The 22479-nt window shown below is 38.1% G+C and overlaps 1 protein-coding gene across 2 annotated transcripts in view; it reads left to right on the forward strand.

Moving 5' to 3' along the window:
* The window catches only part of LOC139160764 (LON peptidase N-terminal domain and RING finger protein 3-like), a 34827-nt gene that overhangs the window by 7104 nt on the left and 5244 nt on the right, over positions 1 to 22479 (forward strand). For both annotated transcript variants that reach the window (XM_070739026.1, XM_070739027.1), the window contains exons 4-12: positions 2078 to 2200; positions 3704 to 3838; positions 5718 to 5841; positions 6794 to 6926; positions 11630 to 11744; positions 12957 to 13078; positions 14118 to 14276; positions 15356 to 15518; positions 19328 to 19474. In XM_070739026.1, coding sequence (XP_070595127.1) covers positions 2078 to 2200; positions 3704 to 3838; positions 5718 to 5841; positions 6794 to 6926; positions 11630 to 11744; positions 12957 to 13078; positions 14118 to 14276; positions 15356 to 15518; positions 19328 to 19474 — 1221 coding nt within the window. The remainder of the gene's footprint in view (positions 1 to 2077; positions 2201 to 3703; positions 3839 to 5717; positions 5842 to 6793; positions 6927 to 11629; positions 11745 to 12956; positions 13079 to 14117; positions 14277 to 15355; positions 15519 to 19327; positions 19475 to 22479) is intronic.

Consider the following 22479-nt stretch of genomic DNA (forward strand, 5'->3'; position numbering starts at 1 on the left):
ACCAACCCCAGATGACGACTGTGTGCTATTTATTAAATGATTAAGATATTTCTAGAATTGTCAAATTTTGTACCAATTGCTGTGACTTTTTTTCAGATTTGTAGACCTGATTGCTTTTCTAGGTACAATTAGTGCAAGTGTTAATAGGTTTTTATTGGATGCTATGCAGCTCTGTTTTTTAAGTTCTCTATGTTTGGTTTATGATTGTATATTTTTAATAAACCAAACTCCTCCCCTGGCATATTTATGAATTGGGATGTTACAATGCGGGGTTAATAGGGAGAGCTTGCATTGTAGAGCTATGATTAATATTTTGCTAGTTTGGCATCATCATGATTAGTAACTTGAAAATGCAGTTTTGGAACACATCAGTTGGATTTATGTCCAAACTTGGTTTCATATGTACTCCTACTTTCTTAAAACTTCTTTTCTATCTTTTGATATTTGTATATTCCAAAATAATTTATTTGACTTCTCCTGCCAGTATAAGTACCATTATGACAGTTGCTAACTATTTTTTTACAACAATCAAAGCAGTGTTTTTTAAAAAATGATTTGTATTTGATTACAATTTTGGAAATAAAGATTATACTTTAACATTTGCCAGACTAGGCTCTGTTGAAAAAGCTCTTCAACCTATGAGGGTGACAAAGCAAGAGAAGACTCTGTGTGATTGTCATTTTGCTACATTTTTCGTATGAACATTTTGAAGAAAGGTTTATGGTAATATGTGTGGAATATTTTTATTTTGAGGAAGGCCAATTTTGTTTTCATTTTCAGATAGTTCTAGTTTATTTGCATTTTCACTAACTGAAGCTATTTCATACTTCCCTCATAAATATGTTCTTCCCCCTCATCCTCTTTTATAGTACATTTTTTGTTTTAAGATCCCGAGTTCTGTGCTCAGAGTAGGTTGATCAGGTGCTGCCACTTACTGAGACTAAAAATAAAGTTTCCTTTGAGTCATACTCACGTCCCTAAGGAATATTGTCTTGGGTATCCCCAGTTCTATTCTACTATGTCTAACCAGCATTCTTAGTATCAGTGTAATGCAAAATAAAATGCTCAGTAAAACTCTCTCTCTGGTATGTGAGTGTGTATGTTTGTTTATATATTGATATACAGTAGTACCTTTATATACGAGCTGCTCCACATGCGAGCATTCCAAGTTACGAGCCATGACGGGAGCAAAATTTCTGTTCCACACCCGAGCTCAAATTCGGGATACGAGCCGAACTTCCACTAGGTGGCGCAAGAATCCTTGCTTTTGGTTATCTCGGCGGGGAAAAACAAAGTCTAAAGCCATTTGTTCCAGATACGAGTTGATCGACATACGAGCTCCGTTCTGGAACGAATTAAACTCATATCTAGAGGTACTACTGAATACATATATACACCAACACATTGGACATTACTCATTTCTTGGTATAGACAGTTCTGAGCTACATGAATTAAGAGTCTACACTTCTGATATACTGTACTTTTTTTGCACCAGAAGGTGCATAAACTCTATGTAGCATCCATTCTCAGAAATGCTACTGGGAAAGACAGACTCAGATTTTCCGAGTGACATCACAGTTTCCCCCCTCTTAATTTTCTTGCTTCATAGGGATTGTGAAAGTTGATAGGGAGAATGTTCCCAATCCCAATTGCCATTTCATTGCTCCAGCAACATCTTTCACTGTTGCCCCATTGATAAATGGCAAGTTAAGAAATATATATAGCTGGGTGACTCTTTGCTTCTGCTGATAATGGGAGGAGGATTTCAGTAGCAGCTTACCTGTTCATCAAGAGTCTAGATCATGAGTGTCAAACTCAATCATGTTGCGTGTTATCGAGTGACATATCAGAACATTTTGTTGTATTTGCAGAGCCGGGGTGGGCGTGGCCTGTGTATGATATATCTGGCCCATAGGCCACCAGTTTGACATCCCTGGTACCCTGAGGATTTAATTGATTGATTGATTGATTGACTAAACCTGCGACCATTGGCATTATGCAGAGCAATCTGCAGCTGCTGCAGAATGTTGTGACAGTTCAAGAAAGCAATTGAAATGTGTTTCGTGTTTCTTTTCAGGGATTTTTTAGAAAAGGGAAAGTGCTCTTGGACTTAGGGAATCAACCAGAGGCCCTGCTGCAGTTTCAACATTGCCTTACATTGGATTCCAGTTTTCATGCTGCTGAATATGAAATAGAAAAAGTAAGTGCACTTTTAGGACTAAGCACCTTGGATTAAACTTGGAAGTTTAATTGGGTTGCATAGGAAGCTGTAACAGTTTTCTTTTGAGATTTCAGTAAAAGATGAGATTCTTGTGCTATAAATGATGCAGTTGATGAAGTTGCATCTACCTATACATCTCCAATTGGGTATCACTCTTTTTTTTAAAAGAAAAGTATTTGTTTTGTTTGAGAATTGTTAAGGATACAGAATGGTGAAGTTACACAGAAATTAAGATTGAAATGGCAAAATATAATTTGATATATCTATAGTTGCAGAGTTTGTCATTTGTGTGTGATGCAGGGCAAAAATATACGGCATTCTTAATAGGTATGGGGCATGTTCACTCTGGTCTGAATCACATTTTGGACTTAGAATATAGGTCTTTTCTTACCCCTAATAAATATATTTTTAGGCAGGTTGCTTCTATATTGGTAAGAGTTATGAGAAATCATTTCTATATGTAATGCAGTGCAGGAGTGGGCTCTAAAACCCTTTACTACCGGTTTGCTTATGCGCTCGTGTGACGCTCAAGCTCATGCGCAGAAGCGTCCCGGGTGTGTGGGTGGAGCCTCCCACCACTGGTGCTACCGGTTCTTAAAACTGGGCGGAACTGGGAGCAATTTGGTCTGAACAACTTGAAGCCAACTGGCTAGGAATTCTGAAAATTGAAGTTCACATATTTTAATGTTCCTAAGGTTGAGGAATACTGGTTTGGCAAACAGGATTAAAAAACCCCCATACTGATATGATATCTTGTGAAGTATAGCATGAAGGAAGTGAAGCTTATATCTGACTAGCTCCGTATTTTATATATATATATATATTATGTCAGATCATCACCCTGGTATATTGAAGGAACGTCACAGCTCCTTTTTGCCTCTAGGCCCAACCCAGGGCCATTTCAAGGCAGTTAATTTATTCATACCCGTCAACTATATTCTGTATGTATCACATGTTTTTTGCTGAAATTTTAAAATTAAGAGAGACTAGGATGGCACCATTTCAGCCTTGTTCTGGCCTCATCAGCTAGCCACACCCTTACTGGGATTTGATCCGGCAGCTTCTGCCTTGTGAGGCAGAGAATTAACAGCTGAGCCACCAGATCCGATCCCTTCAGCTGTGTACCAGGGAGGGGTTATATGTTTTTTATGTCGGATCATCACCCTGGTATATTGAAGGAACGTCATAGCCGACAACTATATTCTGTATGTAGCACATGTTTTTTGCTGAAATTTTAAAATTAAGAGAGACTAGGATGGCACCATTTCAGCCTTGTTCTGGCATCATCAGCTAGCCACACCCTTACTGGGATTTGATCCGGCAGCTTCTGAACTTTCAACTGAACTTTGTTTTTTCTTTGAAGATGTTTTGCTTCTCATTGAAGAAGCTTCTTTGGGGCTGAAGAAGCTTCTTGGATGAGAAGCGAGATGTCTTTAAAGAAAAAACAGAAAAAACACCCGATGTAAAATCTTTCTATTACAGATTCTCACGAATGATGCCTCCCCTATTCCTGGTACTGTTACGGAGTTGAAGAACAATGGCAGTCAGGACTTGGAAGGTTGTAATTCAAGGGAACAGTTGACTTTTCTTGGGAGCTTTGAAGACGAAACCCTACCGGTAAGTTATATGGGATGATATCTTACCAGTTCCAAATTTAGAGACAGTGTAACAAAAATATGTAAATATATATACAAAAATATGTATATGGGACATTGATGAATGAATTTCCACGTAGACCCCTTCCTGTGTTTAACCACATCAAGACTGTCTACTCATCTCTATTTTTCTCACTTGAAATTTATCTGTAAATAAAAGAATCAGCTAACCTTTGTAGGGATTGGGGAAGACTATCTTTCACAGAGTTGCATTAACTCCTTTACTTTTAAACAATATCTGCTTTAAATCTAAAATAATAAAATACAAGAATTAAAAATAAACATTAAGTACCACCATGCATTACAGTACAAAAAGCAAAGCAAAGGTAAATCAGGAAGTAATTAAGGTGTAGGAAAAACAATACAACAATAACAAAGGAAGAACACAGTTTAAAAATAAAGTTAGTGGATTAGAACATTCAAATATGCAACAGCATTAGATCCTAGTTCTTCATATATTGATAAGTTCCATGTTTTCAGGCTATCATTTACCTTTGATTTATATATTTTGCCCTTATTTCTCAGACCACAATTTACAATCCTCTGAATTGTAAATCAAAATGATTATAATGTAGAGAAGACTCAAAACCTGCAAGCCTGTATTCTAAATTATTAAAGCTTTAACTGTTGGTTGGTGATTTGATAAAACAGCTCTCCAGCCTTGGCAACTTTAAGTCTTCAGTATTTCAACTCCCCAGCCAGCAAAGCTTGCTGAGGAATTCTGGGAGTTGAAGTCCACAAGTCTTAAAGTTGTCAAGGTTGGAGACCCCTGTGTTAAAACATATACTGCAACTCCTTAACTCAAATGACATGCAAGTGACCCTTATTTAGTTTTGTACAATTTTTCAGTTGTGAATAAAACTAAACTTTAGGAAGTTTAGGAACTTCACATTCAGCTAGTACATCAGGTTCAAATTGTCCATTGATAGATGTTTCCGTTGTGTATTTCCTTTCCCTTCCCCCTAGGCTTATAAAATTTATGCATGGTATGTCAGTATGTATGATTGGTTTCTTAAATTGGGTTTTTTAAAATTAACTTAAATATTAGATTTGTTTACATTGTATTATTATTGCTGTTAGCCGCCCCGAGTCTACGGAGAGAGGCGGCATACAAATCTGATTAATAAATAAATAAATAAATAAATTCTTTTTGACTCCATTGATCTTGTGGAGTGATTAAAGCTACTTTATGTTTGGGTAGAATATGTAGACCAGTAGATATCTGAGAATTTCTAGTTAAGAAATTTTATTCAAGCTTTATACCATTCCCTTCTTAGGTATGATCACACTTCTTTGGAAGTAGAAAATAGTATCTAGAGAAGGTGTTATACTATGTAACTGTATCAAGAAATAATACCTGTGCCAGGGGTAGGTTCAGACAGATCGGCCGAACTGTTTGGACCCGCTGGTGATGTAATTTGGGCATCATGGATCCGGTTCTGTCTGCCGGTCCGTGCTCACTACCTTTTTTAAAAAAAATTTCCGCCAATTTTCCTTTGGATGGCTTCTACTTGTTCCATACTTTGAAAAAAGCCCTCCTGTGTGCCCCTGGGTTAATACTGATGTTTATTTCTTCGGCTGAAGCCTAGCTGATCAGCTCCTCAGCTGTGGTTTGGGCTGAATCCACCTTCTTAGCATGCACGGAAGTGAAATTGCATGCATGTGTGCATGAAACATCGCGATGTGAACGGGTGACAAAGATAAGTGGAACCCACCCCTGGTCTGTGCATGAGTAAAGTAAAGCTTGGGAGTACTACATGTATTGTTGTCTTTTTGTTTTCCTATCTATACTTGTGACCCTTGGTTTGGTGTTTAACATCTTACTTTCCTTTATTAAATAGGATATGAAGACACAGAAAGAAAATTGGCTGGAAGAAACTATGCCTGATCATAGCCAGGCAGCACTTCCCATGTCTCAATGGATGAGGAAGAAGTTCAGATCAGACCTTCCTGCAAATAAAGAAGGTGAGTATATCAAAAAATGTTTACAAGTCCATGCTTTTTTAAAATAAGCTTCTTATCAACCTGCCTAGGATAAATAATTGATGCCCTAATTATGATAAATTATTTTGGACCTTTGCTTGAAAATCTTGCTCTGCCATTTGATCACTGTCCCCCCATCCCAAGGCAGGATAATCTTAAGCAAGTACTTTGAGCATGCTCCCCAAAACCTAGAATCATGTGACTGTTCTCAAGACCGATTTCCATCACAAGAAGCCCCAAGGAATCATGCCTGTTGTATATCAATAGGGGCCTGATTAGATTGCACTGTTTTAATGCTGATCAAATGATAGGGTAGAGAAGGGCAGCCCAGGTTAATTCTAAAATTAGCTACATCACACAGTCCAGCATGATTTACAGAGGAGTCCTGCTTCTGTATATACTGGATTTTTCTAGTGGTAAGGGGCCCCAGCTGGAGATACAGTAAATATAATAATATTCACCTGAACCTGCACAAAGTGGTACCCTGAACAGGGTTTAATGGCTTGGTTTATTTCGTTGCTGGACAATTATTTCCAATTTTGATTTACAGTCTAATTGGAAAAAAAATGGGATTTGACTGGGAGACAGGAGTACATATAAAAGATGAAGGCAGTAGCTGAAAGACTCTTATTTCTTTAATCTCTGAAAGGGATTATATGCTTAAAGTAACATGTCTGGGCTGCAGGATATAGATATAAGTGGCCAGTGTTCATGTGAAACCAATCGCCACTTGGCATGACACCATAATAAACCCTTCATCTTAAGGGGAAGTGAAAACCCCACAAAATAGCTTCTTGTAAGAATGTGACTTGGTCAGTTCTCTTATCCCCAGTAAAAGAAAAGTAAGACAAATGACCAAAGTGAGGTTCAATGAGAAATTGGTCGATGTGCAATGTTCATAATCTGACTTTTGCTCTTTCCTTTTATGAACCAGATTTGGAGGAAGAGAAAGCCCCACCAGATACTTCAGGAACTAGATCACCAGATACAAACTCTATGAAAGATTATTGTCCAGACTTCATAGGCTTCCTGACTACATCAGACCTGGAGTGTTCCCTTTGTATACGGTCAGTTAATTACCAGCCTAGGAATTGTTGGGTATTTTGATTATTATTATTAATATTATTTGTATTAGCAGAGTTCAGCTGGCTTAATTTGCAGCGGAGTTAGCATGGCAAGAAATAACACGTGGTTCAGAATCCCATTTGTTAGCAATGAACGACCACTGCTTCATAAAGATGAAAAATACAATCTTTACTTACAATTATGTTGATTCATGCAATTTACAAATAAGTTTATATTCCAGTCCAGATTAATAACTTTTAACTTCTGGATGGTCCCATGTATGAGGATGGCTTTGGATTTCATCTCACACATGTGTCCTCAGCGGAGGACAATGGATCACACAGGAAGGGTCATCAAGGTAAAAGAGTTCAGAAGAGGGGAAAGAAGGGAGGAGCATCTACTCTGCAGAGGCTTATATAGTCTGCAGAGTACCTGCCCCTTTTGGTCAGTTAATTGCGACCTGACCATAGAGATGTGTTTACAAGACTGCAAGCATGTAGTAGAGTGGTTTAAACCCAACAGGAATAAGCAAGGAGAGAAGCAGCCTAGAGCTAAGGAGAAATAACTTGACAGTTACAATAATCAATCAGTGGAGAAAGTTGCCTCCAAAAGTTGTAAATACTCCAACACTGGAGGTTTTAAAGAAGAGATTGGACAACCATTTGTCTGAAATGGAATAGGGTTTCTTTCCTGAGCAGGGAGTTGGACTAGAAGACCTGCAAGGTCTCTTCCAACTCTACTATTCTGTTAAGAGATGCTGGGAAAAGTGTTTTGAAGTGCTATGGAAATTGAGCAGGAGGTGTCTTCTTATGGTTCTAGTCCAGGGGTATCAAACTGCTGGCCTGTGAGCCGGATGTGTCACGTGCAGGCCACGCCCACCCCAGCTCCACGAAGGGAAAAACAATCACGATATGTCACGTAACGGCAATATCATGATGCGAGTTTGACACCCATATTCTAGCCCAATGGACTTCAAAAAAAACCATGGGGATAAATATCCTTCTTATTTGTTTAAGGGTAAAGAAAAGTTTTCGAAACATATTTGCACTTCCTCTTGATGTTTTAAATACATTTATTCTATTTAAAGTACTGTTCAAAATTATATATATACTTCTGTGAATAGAAAAATTGTATATCCATAATTTGTCTATTCTTACACGTACTAAAATCTGGTGTATACTATAGGAATACTTGCTAATGATGTGCAAAAAAGCATGCTCAGGTTTTCACCAGTCAGAAATTAGACATTCCACATGTGAAACATTAACTGGTACACTACTGCATGGAATGATATCATAAAATCCTTTTTGACTGTTTAAAAAAAAGGGGAAAGTGCAAAATAGTGATGGCTACACACCAAAGTTTTTGTTAGATGTGCAGATTAGCATTAGAATTTAAAAATTTAACAATCTAAAGAGTTGAACATTGAGGCATGCTTTATATATGATTAGCTCAACCATGAAGTTTAGGAATCTTATATCATGAATGTTTGCTAGAAGACAAAATGAACTTGTTTGCAAAACCCCTCACCTCTGGTTTGATGTAGTTCTTGCCATTTAAATCCCCTCCTCAGTTGTAAATGAGACAAACTTTGAGACACAGGCAAAGAAATGTTTCCTGGTCTGAAATGCAGAAGGGGGACTGGAAGATATTTAAACAGAGATGCAGACCTCGGTGCCTGAACATTTATTGTGGAAAGGTTAGGAACAAAAATTAAAAATGAGTTAGAATGTCATGACAGTATAAAATACAATAAAGGGACAGAGTGCCTGAAAAATAAGTCCAGGAAGAACTTAATAGAGGACATCTTTGACCCCTGAAATTGTTATCCAATTCAGTGTGTCAGTGTAATACTTTTTGCAGAGTGATACTACTTTGTAATAAGGTGAAATTTGTTTCACTTGAAGATGGATATTTCAAAGAAAGTAAGAAAGAAGGGCTCTTCGGCAGTTAACCTTAATAGATTCCAATCTCTCTATATTTTTATGTGGAAAATAGGAAACACTGGCTTGTATCATACAATGGTCCAGTATAATGGAATCGGAGTGAAGCAATTTGGGGGCTGATATTGAAAAAAAAGTAGAGAAATTGTAGAACATTTTTTTTCTTCCTATAAGTATTGTAATATTTTAATGTTAAGCATTGGAAATTGCAGTCATGTGACTACTGCTCGTTGCAATATCATAATTGTGAGCCAGGCCTGCAACAGCCACAATTTGGGGACTGGTTGTAAGTCCCACTTGCATAGCACCATCATAACTTTGAATGGTTGTTGAACGAGTAATTATAATCCAAATACTGCCAGTAATCGTCAGGTGTCTTAGGAATCTTAAGAGTCTTGGCAGCTGATTTGGTTAAAAGTAAATCTTCAGGAAAGATTCAAAAAGTGTTTAACAGGATGTATTGAAAGAAAAAGATTTAGACTTACAAGAATTTGAGCTCTCAACACTTTTAACTTTAGAGCCGATTTATTTTACTTTGTGATGGAGACTTTTTCAGTTTCTTTGCAATTTTTCTGTTGTGAGCCAGGAAGAAGGCAATTATCTCAAGTTAACACAGGAACTGGCTCGTGGTTGCTTAAAAAAATTGAGCAATTTTTTTCTTCTGATCCTGTGAACTGACTATTATGTTATGCAATCATATGTTTCCTAAGAAAGCAGCATATTTCTTTTGATATTACTGAATTATGATTCAATTGGACTCGACTCGACTCTACTAGACTCGAATAGAATAGAATAGAAATAGAATAGAATAGAATTTTATTGGCCGTGTGATTGGACATACAAGGAATTGTCTTGGTGCATATGCTCTCAATGTAGATAAAAGAAAAGATAAGTTCATCAAGAATCATATGATACAAAACATAATCATAGTCCAGGTCCAAATAAGCAATCAAATCATATTAGGAAGCAGTCAATATAAATTGTAAGGATACAAGCAACAAAGTTATACAGTCATTTGTAGGAGGAGATGGGTGAGGGAATTATTTGTTTAGCAGCGTGATGGCATTTGGGGGGGGGGGATGGACTACAGTATAAGGACTGAAGTTTTTCAACTCTCTTTTACAAAAACCTTGGGTTTGGCAATAACTTGATGGGATTCCATGGGAAATTAAGAACAAAGTTCACTTGAATGCAATCACTTTATTGCTAGAACTTTGTCTCTGAATATGGGATTCCAGGAATGATTTTAACTAACCAGCTCTATAAGGTTAGTTAAAGGCTAAGAAAAAGGCTAAGAAGAACTTGATATATACTATTAAGACAATCTCATGAATATTCAAAAATCACCTATCACAATCCAGCCTTTGCTCAAAATAAAAAGCATTTATGACTGTCCTGAAAAAAGGAGTCCATTGCCTTGCTATTGTATAGTATTCAACCAGAATCTTTCTTCCTGCCATTTATCTACTTATTCTGGTTTTCTGTTCTCTGGGATAGTGTAATATAAATCATTCTTCTGACGGTTGCTGAGACATACAATAATATTTTCTTTCAAACTAAACGTGTTCAGGTTCCTCAGTTTTCCCCCCCTAGAACTTAGTTGCTACTTGCCAGATCTTTCTTATTGCTCTTCTATGAACTGTTTCCATTTTATCTTGAATCAGGTGCCAGGAATTGGAGACTGCCTTTGAAATGGAGTCTGATCAGAGCAGGGATCTTCTGTCATTTTGAACCAAAGCTTCCTGCATTTACCTTTTTTACCCCTCTGTAAAATAACTATATTTATTTATTTATTTATTTATTTATTCATTCATTCATTCATTCATTCATTCATTCATTCATTCATTCATTCAGTCAGTCAGTCAGTCAGTCAGTCAGTCAGTCAGTCAGTCAGTCAGTCAGTTAGCTAGTTAGTTAATACACAATAATACACAATGAAGGTTATAGAGGATATAGGAGAGAAGAAATACAAGATATAGGAGAGACTATAGGACAGGGAACGGAAGGCACTCTAGCTTTCTATTTAGCTTATAGTCATCATTTTTGGGTTTTAGGGTTAAGGTTAGGTAATAACCCATGCTATACCTATGCATTTGAGATCTAAGTGAAAAAGTCAACTTTTGCCTCTGTTAAATGTTTTGCCGCCATTTTCCATTCATTTCTCTAACCTCTTAAAATTGTTCAGAAATGTAATGCTTTCTTGTTAGGTATTGACATTCCCACTCTGATTTTATACTCTGTACATGTGATAAACATTCTTTCCATCCAGGTCATTAATGAAAATGTGCAAGGGTACTAGGCCCAGAGCCAAACTCTGTGACATCCCATTGATATTTTACTTCAGTATGAGGCAGAATATTGGTTGACAACCATCTCTTGAATTCTTTCCAGCCACCTAATAGACAGGCATCCATCCAGTGAAAGGCCGCACTTACCTTTCCCAACCGAATCGGTCCCGGAGGCCGGCGTGCATGCGTGCATATGCGCGGAAGCAAAGAAGTCAGCGAACATTGCCAAAACAAGAAGGATGTTCGCAAGTGTGAGATTTTGGCTATTTGTGCTGATTTCTTTGCTTCCGTGCATGTATGGGGTGCCTGGGCATGTGGGGATGCGCAGATGTACACGCATTGCTGTTTCCGCTACCGGATCGGCGATCCCAGGCGTACCGGGAGCAGCTCAATACTGCATCCATCCCATACTTAAGTGGCTGGCTAACAATGAACATGTCTGTGTCCAACGAGAGATGGCCTTTTTCTCCGCAGTATGTTGTATGAACCCGTCACCACACCATGTGGCCACACCTTCTGCAAAGAGTGTATGGAGCGTTGCTTAGACCACAGACCCAACTGCCCACTTTGCAAGCAAAGCCTGCAAGAGGTAAGAGGGACAATTTTCTCTTCTTTGCTTGCAACTGCTGGGTGCTTTTCTTTATGTAGCCAAGAAAAAGGAGATAGTAAACAACTTCTGTCATTCCGATGCATGTGAAGAATATTAAATTAGGCAGTATTTGCATATTTTGGATTTACAAGTTGGCATGTTCTTTAGCCTTGATTTTCACTACTGAATGGATTTTTCTGTTGTAAAAGTGGCCTTGATTAAGATAGAGTTTCTGAGTTTCTGATATGTATGAAAGTACATCTCCTGGAAAGTACAAATATTACATCAATTTCTATTTTCATTATAATTTTGTTGTAATTTTATACATATATATATATATATTATATTTATACACACACACACATATGTAAATACATGTGTGTATATATGTGTGTGAATGTGTGTGTCACATGTTTTTGCTAAATTTGAAAATTAAGGGAGACTAGGATAGAGCTATTTCAGCCTTATTTTGGCCTCATCAGCTAGCCATATATATATATATATATATATATATATATATATATATATATATATATATATATATATATATATAGGCAGCAAACAAATTTAATAAGCAAAATAATTTAGCTTCAGCACTGAAAATGGTTTTGTATGCAATAAGACTCATAACAGTTAGCCATAGTAGTTTATACTATCTCATAAAAATATTAGGCTCCTTACCAAGTGCTAAATAGAGTAGAATTTATTGACCAAGTGTGATTGGACACACAAGGAATTTGTCTTGATGCCTATCCTCTGAGTGTACATAAAACAAAAAGGTACAAATAGATCAAAAAGATTTATTAATTATTGCCAGGTATTAATTATAATTAATACAAACCAATTTGCATTAGGCATCAGATAGTGACTCTTAAATATTGACAGGTGCTAAGGGTGTGATTTTCAGAAAACATTTGCAAATGCTGTCAGTGGGTCACCTGAGCCAAAGTTTTATTCTTTGGAAAAATACACTGTTGAAAGGAGATTTCAGATCTAAGCAATCCAGAACTGGATTTTGAAAAATCTCTGCTCTTAAAAACTGGCTAGGTCCAGAAGAAAAATTCAGAGAAAGGAATGTCTTCTGCTGAATGCTTTTAATCTTCCATTTTTATAAAAAATGCACTTCGTGGGACTAAAATATATAAGATATACCTGTAAATATGTGTAAAATATATCAAGGTGATGTAATTATGAATGCTTGGTTCCTTTTAGTATCTGAAAGCTGGAAAATACAATACTACCATTCTGCTTGAAGAGTTGATGACAACAGTCTTCCCTTCACAACTGGCAGAACGGAGACTGATCCACCAAGCTGAAATGGTAGAACTTTCAAAGTAAATATGGACCTTTTGGCTGCATATTCTGTGTGTACAATCCCAGAAGCAGAAAACCTATTTTAAAGGAATTGCAAAGTATATTTGACAGTTTTATCCAGTTCTTCTTAGAAGTAAGCTTATTACAGTTAGGAAGATTGTTTCAGAGCCCATGTTAGAATAGAATAGAATAGTTTATTGGCCAAATGTGATTAAACACACAAGGAATTTGTCATTTGTACATATGCTCAGTATACAGTACATAAAATAAAGGATACATTTGTCAATGTTAGCAAGATGAGCTGCTTTCCCTAACCTCAGTTCCCTTCATTGCTGTTTATTTAAATTATTAATCACAAATAATGATTACCTCCAGCACTTTTAAGCATTTTCCAGCATTTAAAAAAAAAATATCCCATGATGTGTATTTGCTTTTGTCTCTGTGTGTATTCAAGTATATACCTAGATAAGGTAAACTTTAGATAACCCAACAATCTGTTCATGATGGCTCAGAGTTATTTATCTATTTATTCCTTGGCCACCCTTGTTCCATAATGAATGCCTCTCATATCGTCATGTCTTCAAGCCTTTTTCTCACTATGCCTTCTGTAATCTGATATCAAGGCTCTAATGGCAACGTTTCCCTGCACCTTATTCCAGGAATACCTGCAAGGTTGAATAAACACATTAGGAGAAGTGCAGCTCTCTTTCTATCAGTGTAAGGTCCCAGTGTTGATGAATGTCCTTAGCAATGGTGGAAGGGACAGATGAACTAGATAATGGGCTTGGGCAGTTCTTTAGAGCAGAGATCTCCAACCTTGGCAACTTTAAAATTTGTGGACTTCAACTCCCAAAATTCCTCAGCCAGCTTTGTTAATGGGGTAAATTGATCATGTAAATCTAATAAATATCTGGTTTTCTGGTAGGTTCAATAGTCCACATGCATTTTTATCTTTTTATTCAGTGGTATATACAGTACTACTATGAGAGCCTCATGTTGATTATTCAAGTGTCCAGTACGTTTGTTGATCATGGTCTTTCCCCCCTTTTTCTATTACAGCCTAAACAAGAATATCCCCATCTTTGTATGCACCATGTCATTTCCAGGTCTTGTGTGTCCTCTTCATGTGTTTGAACCTCGCTATCGACTCATGATGCGAAGATGCCAGGACACTGGCACAAAGATGTTTGGCATGTGCATGTATGAAAATGGAAAAAAGTAAGTCACGCGGAAGACCGAGGCTGCGACTTTTTAAAACTTGGGTCTATACAGAGGTTGAATCCCACAATTTTGGGTTGATTGAATCAAAAGATGAAACTATACTAAAAATAATAAATTTAACTTTTGTTTTCTGAAATTTTGTATGTGGGTTCTGCTTGGTATTTTGAGGCAGAATGTCAACTTCTGAATTGTAACTGTTCTCTTCCTCCTCTCCTATAAAACTTAGATTTTAGAGAAGTGAAAAAGAAATCTCCACTGAGCTCCATCAAAATGAAGTTGCATTAGTATCATTGACAGATGCCAATGATTAGGATGAACATAATTAGAATCTAAATAAACAAACAGATGAATGGATATTGATATGTTTTTATTGATGTTAGTCTGCACTTAGTGCTTATCTTTCCCTCAATATTGTTCACTATGCCGGCTCTGTCTCTAACATCCGCATATTGAATGCAGTCTGTTGCTTTTGCAGAGTGACTTTTTGCAGTGTTTTTGTATTTGCATTGTAAAAGGAGGGAACATGTGCATCTGGTTGAAAATGTCATTATTTGGGGCTATGCAGGAGTCTCGGAAATGCGTTAAAAGCATGTTCTTTATATACTGTACTTTTGCTAAATATGCAGTACTGTAAATGTAAAACCTAAAGGGTAGAGTCAAATGAGTACAAATGAAAGGAAATGTATAAGAAAGTTACTCCAGAATTTGTTAATGATTGGGTTATAATTTAATTACATTTAAATAGTATTCTTTTTGAGTCTGGATCCTCCTACCCCAAGCCCTTCAATTCAAAGCATTTGAATAGTAGCATCTCATATAGGATGTGTCAAATTTTTCAGCTTTCAATTTTCCAAACCTCAAATGATGGGTGATATGCCTTGGGGATTGTAAAGGTATTTTGCTTATTTTAATATAATTTAGAGGTCCTTGGTAAGTAACTACATAAATCTAATAAGTTTTTAACATTTTGTTTGCTTCATTTCCCACAGGTTATGTAGCACACCAGAACTGGAAAAGAAGAACTGTAAATATAAACCTCCCTTCCATCCTGTATTAATAGCCTTGTCTCTTTTCAGCTTTGCTGACTACGGCTGCATACTGGAGATTCAAAAAATAGCATTTTTGCCTGATGGACGATCATTGGTGGACACTATAGGCAAGAGGAGGTTTCGAGTTTTGAGACGAGGGCACAGAGATGGCTACAACACTGCAGATGTTGAATACTTGGAAGATGAGAAAGTGAGTGGTCCTTATGTGTAAAGTTCTAAAGATCTGGCTAAAACAAAAGGAATGATATGCACTAGGTGTCGCTTGATAAAGGTAGTATTTGACTTATGACCACAGTTGAGCCCCAAATTTTTTGTTGCTCACCAAGACAGTTGTTAAATGAGTTTCCCCCCATTTTAGACCTTTCTTTCTATGGATGTTAAGTGAATCACTGTAGTTCTTAAGTTAATCACACAGCTGCTAAGTGAACCTGGCTTCCTTATTGACAGCTTGTAGGAAGGTAGCAAAAAGTGCTCACGTGGCCCTGGGACACTGCGATTGTCATAAATATGAGTCAATTGTTGAGCGGCTGAATTTTGATCACATGACCATGGAGATGCTGCAACGGTTGCAAGTGTGAAAAAAGGTCATGTCACATTTTTCAGTGCCGTTGTAACTTCAAATGGTCATTAAATTAACTGTTGCAAGTTGACTACTACGTGTAATTTACAGGTGCTCATGATTTATTGAGTTTATATTTCACATTCCCGCCAAAGGATGGCATTCAAGGTGGTAATAAGTCAACAGATATTAAAATGAACAAATTTAACAAGCTGGGCTACAAAATAATTACTTGAAACATGCTTACTCTGTTGAATTTTATAAGGCAGATGGTAATGACTGGAGTTAGAATATTCAATTTGACTCTTTGCCATTTTATTTTTCATTGATAGTTTGGTACAATAAATGTATAAAACAAGTAGAAAAACCTATCATATTGATTTATGGGTCTACGCTTTCAATTTTTGGGTCAACAGCTGTTCACTGTTAGAAGGAAAATCACTTTTTAAATGTGTTCTCTGTCCTTACATCATTGCAGCAAAGCCAGGATAATCACTGCACCCCACCCAAACACAGCATTAATTATTTGATTCATTGGTTAAAATAGTCACTTTCCCAAGCTGGAACTTTCTTTGATAATGTGCTAATGCATAGCTTCTATTCACCTTGCTTCTTTTATTAAACAAGATTGCTCTTCTGGTGGCTCTCAAATGAGTACATGCTTGCCTTAAGAAGACTCTCTTTTCTTTAAAGAAGCTTTGGTAAATGAAATGCATCTTCCTATCTCCTCCTATTGCTACTCCTAATGGCCTGTGCACCTTCCTGCCTGCCCCATAATTTGCCTTCTGTCCCATCCCTCTGATCAGCTATTGCCAATGAAAAGGACTTAACAGGGGTGGGATTAAAAAAAAAATCAACTAGTTCTCTGTGCGGTTGCTGGGTGGGCGTGGCCTATTCAACCTCTTGCACCATGGCGGGGAGGGGATGTTTTCAATCTCCCCAAATTCCAGAGGCCAGAAATGGGCCCGTTACCGGACTTCAAGGTCTTCCGGGAGCCTCTGCGTGGGCCCTGCACTTACCTGGCAAGTGGGCTAGGAGGAGCGGGGTGGGGTGAGTGGGGCCAGCCTGTCTTTGCAACTACCAAACCAGCTGACTCCCACCCCTGAACTTGTATCTTTCCTTTTTGCAATGTTGCACCTTCAATAGTAGGGAAGAAAGCATTTGACTTGTCCCTATTGTCCTAGCGCAGTGATGGCAAACCTTTTTTCTGTCAGGTACTGAAAGTGTGTGTGCACACACTGTCACAAGTGTGCAAGTGCCCCCCCCCCCCCCACATAATAAAACGGATAAGACGGAGTGGCTGTGGGTTTTGCCTCCCAAGGACAATTCCATCTGTCCGTCCATCACCCTGGGGGGGGAGTCACTAACCCCCTCAGAGAGGGTTCGCAACTTGGGCGTCCTCCTTGATCCACAGCTCACATTAGAGAAACATCTTTCAGCTGTGGCGAGGGGGGCGTTTGCCCAGGTTCGCCTGGTGCACCAGTTGCGGCCATATTTGGACCGGGAGTCACTGCTCACAGTCACTCATGCCCTCATCACCTCGAGGCTCGACTACTGTAATGCTCTCTACATGGGGCTACCTTTGAAAAGTGTTCGGAAACTTCAGATCGTGCAGAATGCAGCTGCGAGAGCTATCATGGGCTTTCCTAAATTTGCCCATGTCACACCAACACTCCGCAGTCTGCATTGGTTGCCGATCAGTTTCCGGTCACAATTCAAAGTGTTGGTTATGACCTATAAAGCCCTTCATGGCACCGGACCAGAATATCTCCGGGACCGCCTTCTGCCGCACGAATCCCAGCGACCAGTTAGGTCCCACAGAGTTGGCCTTCTCCGGGTCCCGTCAACTAAACAATGTCGTTTGGCGGGACCCAGGGGAAGAGCCTTCTCTGTGGCGGCCCCGACCCTTTGGAATCAACTCCCCCCAGATATCAGAGTTGCCCCCACCCTCCTAGCCTTTCGTAAGCTCCTTAAAACCCACCTCTGTCGTCAGGCATGGGGGAATTGACAAGTTCCTTCCCCCTAGGCTTATAAAATTTATGTATGGTATGCTAGTGTGTATGATTGGTTTTAACTTGTGGTGTTTTAAAATAAATTTAAATATTGGATTTGTTTACATTGTATGGCGATTGCTGTGAGCCGCCCCGAGTCTGCGGAGAGGGGCGGCATACAAATCTGATTAATAAATAATAATAAATAAATAAATAAAAACACCCCTCCCACACATCCTGCCTCCTGCGTGCACAACTCACCACACCTCATTTGGCCTCATATCCCAAAACATTGATGGAAGAGGGGAAACGTCTCTCATCCCCAAACAGAACTGGAAGGGGGGGGAAGTGCTGGTTATGACCTACAAAGCCCTATACGGCTTAAGACCAGATTACCTATGGGACTGTCTCCTGCCTCATGCACCCTAGCGACCGGTTGGTTAGACCTCACAGAGTCGGCCTTCTCCAGGTCCCATTGGCCAGACAATGTCGTCTGGCAGGGCCTAGGGGAAGAGCCTTCTCTGTGGTAGCCCCAGCCCTCTGGAATGAACTCCCTCCAGAGATACATACTGCCCCCTCCCTCCTGGCCTTTTGTAAAGTTCTGAAGACCTACCTCTGCCGGTGGGCATGGAGGCTGTGAGAGACGAGATTGTCTCCAGCCGATGTTGCGATTGATTGAATTGAATGAATGAATGCATATGGTTTTTTTTTACAATTTTATTAATAATTCTTTTAAAACAATAATTAGATTTTTTCATACAATTGTTTTCATTATGTTGTATGCCGCCCTGAGTCGCTTGGAGAAGGGCGGCATAGAAGTCTAATAAACAAGCAAACCAACCAACCAACCAACCAACCAACCAACCAACCAACCAACCAACCAACCAACAAAAGCCTCTTTCCCCAAACCGAGCTGGGAGGGAGGGGGAAAGCCTTGCATGCCCAAACATCGCTGGGGTGGAATCTCCAGAGATATGGGAAGGCACAGGCTGCAGGAAGTGAGGAGAAAGCATGAGCTTCTCTTACTCGATAATCCGTTGGCCAGCGGGAGGCACTCGTCCATGCACAGTGTAGCTGAGCTGGTCAATGGCTCATATGCCTGCAGAAAGGGCTCTGCATGCCACAGGTTCATCATCATGGTTCTAGCACCTTCCTTTCCCACTAGGCTGAGGAGCTTTCTCCAGAGCATTTCCTTCTCTTATCTCCCACCCCAAACCAATTCATTTCATTCTGTCTGTGGAGCAAAACATCCAAGCACATGTTTCAGTTTTGCTCCACAGACCACTCAAAACCAGGTTTTTCAAGCATGCAGTATTTAACTATCTCTATTATGTGGCAACTATATTTTGAGTTCTCCTTAGTAGTTACCTTCTCTCTCTCGCACTGTCTTTTGATCTCAACTGTTATGCTTCACTTTGCTTGTTTTCATCTTCTGACCTTGTGATCTAGCTGGAAGGAGAAGAACAGGCTGAACTCCAGAATTTGCATGATTGCACCTATGAGCTAACCCAGAGATTTTATGAACATGGGGACAGGACTTTCAGACAGCTTGTGATGCATCATGGACCACTTCCGGAAAAAGAGGAAGACATACAGGTATTGAGACTTGTTCTTACCTGGAATATAAAATAATCTGCAGGGGAATGAGATCTGATAAAAGGGATATATGACTGCCATATAGTATAACAATAAAATTACTCAGATGGCATTTTAATTTGGAGGAAAATATAGAAGAATGGCAGTCTTTTGAGGGTTGCAACGATGTGTTAGTTATCCTGTGCTGGCATGGAGGTAGATGTTTCTCTCTTTGGGCACAATGAGACTACAGTGTTCCCTCGATTTTTGCGGGTTCGAACTTCACGAAAAGTCTATACCACGGTTTTTCAAAAATATTAATTAAAAAACACTTTGTGGTTTTCCCCCCCTATACCACGGTTTTTCCTGCCCGATGACGTCATATGTCATCACCAAACTTTCATCCAATAAATATTTTTTTAAATAAACTTTAATAAAGAAACATGGTGAGTAATAATCTAAATGGTTGCTAAGGGAATGGGAAATTGCAATTTAGGGGTTTAAAGTGTTAATGGATGGCTTGTGATACTGTTCATAGCCAAAAATAGTGTATTTACTTCCGCATCTCTACTTTGCGGAAATTCGACTTTCTCGGGCGGTGTCGGAACGCATCCCCCGCGAAAATCGAGGAAACACTGTATATCTGTTAAATATAATTCTGCATTGCTGACAGGAAGGGCATCCGGCCAGTAAATATTCAGCTCCATTCACTTGCCCAGCCTCCATCCCGCAAGGGATAATGGGCTCCTTAAAAGATGATGATGACAGAAGCCATCTTTAAATTATTTTACAGGAACAAAATTGCCTTGAATTTAAGATCTAGGTTCATATATGTAAATGCATTCATCTGCACAATATAAGTTGAATGAGTTAAAGCAACAATTCTCTGGAATCAAACTCAATGTCCGATAATTATATGGACCCACAGAATCCATGAAGTTTTCCTGGCAGGAATGGAAGACATTTTCTATTACCTTCTGGGAGGTGTCATTGATTTCTTACTATTTTCTTACCTTCTTCCTATTGCCATGGGATTTCCAATAGTATCCCATCCAAACTGCAGGTCTATCATTACATATTTTTTCAAGATCAGCCAAAGTCAGATAAGTACTTGCAGCAGCTTTAACAAAGTAAGTAAGCAGTTTAAAATTTTGCAGTTTGTGCATACATACACTTTTTAAAAAATGTATTTTTAGCTACGTACGGTAATTCTCTTTAAATGCAGTCCATAATATTAAATTACCATAAGGATCAAACGATTCATGATACAGTCTTAGAAATGCTGCCTTCCCAAGTAAATAATATTATCATAGCTATCCATATATGTTTTTCTTTCTACAAGCAGTTAGATGGTCTTAAGAGAATTTAGTACCTGAAAATCATAGTTCTGGAGGAGCGTAGTAATAAATAAAGTTCAGGGGCAAAGTAAATTTAGTTTAGAATTAAATAACCTATTATTTCTCATTTTTCAGTTTAAATAAATTAATTATAGGAATTATGATCTTCAGTTGCTGGAATCTGCAAACTTTTCTCCTCAAGTAATAAATTGAGACTTTTAACAGCTCTAAAAAAAGATCACATCTTTAGGACTTTTTAAAATAGGAAGTTGACTAGAAAGGACATCCTACTTTGAACAATTTTGCCATGGTGACTATTCTAAATATTTCAGTATTAAGTTACTATTACATTAGTGATATTAATTTAAGATATTAGTAGGCTGTATTAATATTATACCATATCATTTATTAATTGCATGAATAATTTAAGGAATTACCATTGCTATAAAATTCTTAGAAAGGCATACACTTAAGAATATTATATTATTAACCCATTAAAATAAATGAGGCACACAGAATGTATAGCCATAAAACTGGTAACATTTATAGAGCCATAAGGTTAAATTAAAGCAACTTATAATATAGAGCAAAATGCCTGAACAACTGGAGAACAATCCTGAGTTTGGCTTAAAAAGAATAACAAAATTAACCTCAGCTATGTTTTATCCAGTATCTTACATAGAAGTACCATGGTGAAAGCTTCTTATTTCAGTCATCACCCAAGTAACCTTGCCTTGTCTAGGAAGGGTCCTTTGATGAAGATGATAGCCCTTAGCCTGGAAAAAAGATAAGCAGTGTTGCTCCTGGCTTGTCCTGGAGGGGTAGACATATTCACTACAGGAGACTAGGACCAGAACAACATTAAACTACAAGGCTAGATATTAACCTAGGTATTAGGACGGACTTCCTGACTCCCATATAAAAGTTTGAGTGTTTCTTCATCAGAAGTCTTTAGAGAGGCTAGATGATCATCTATGAGACATGTTTTACACAGATAAATAGTTTTAGGTGAGATGACCTCTCCTTCAAACTATATCATTCTGCAAAATTCCAGGGTTGTAACTGGACTGAGGAGCTGAAAAACATTATAGAAGAAAATAATGGCAAGTCACGTATCTATTCCTGTCTGGAAATAAATTTTCCTCAAGTATTTGATTTCCTGTTAGTAAAAAAACGGAATCAAGTCTTATCTAGTTTTCATTCCTAATTACGTGCTGTTTCACTTCCTAAAATATTCCTTCTAAAGCATTTATGGTATCCTCAACACTTTAAATTCATTATTCCTTAATTAAGACTATATTATTGTTTTCTGAAATCTGTCTTTAAAATAAGACATAAAATCAAAATCTGAATTAAACCAGAATTATTTAAAAAAACCCAAAGCTGTAATTAGACTAATTAGTTAAGGGCTATTTTTTAAGAGGCTTGCTTAGCCGAATAATAATATTCCAACCTTTGGGGCATTCTTGTTGTTTATGGCAACAGTAGTCACATTTCCTCTAATTGCTTTTCCCATGAGGATCCTAAATACATAAAAAAATACACTTTCAGGTAACCTGGATTTAGGCTATCAAAAGTTAGCATGCAGAATGAGAGTCATTGAAATGTGCTAGGATATATTAATATGGCCTATGTTTTGAATTTTGTAATTTTTTCCTAGACTGGACACAAAGGCAGCCTATCTACTAT

This window comes from Erythrolamprus reginae, chromosome 2 (genome assembly GCF_031021105.1).
Source record: "Erythrolamprus reginae isolate rEryReg1 chromosome 2, rEryReg1.hap1, whole genome shotgun sequence".
Lineage (NCBI taxonomy): Eukaryota > Metazoa > Chordata > Lepidosauria > Squamata > Dipsadidae > Erythrolamprus > Erythrolamprus reginae.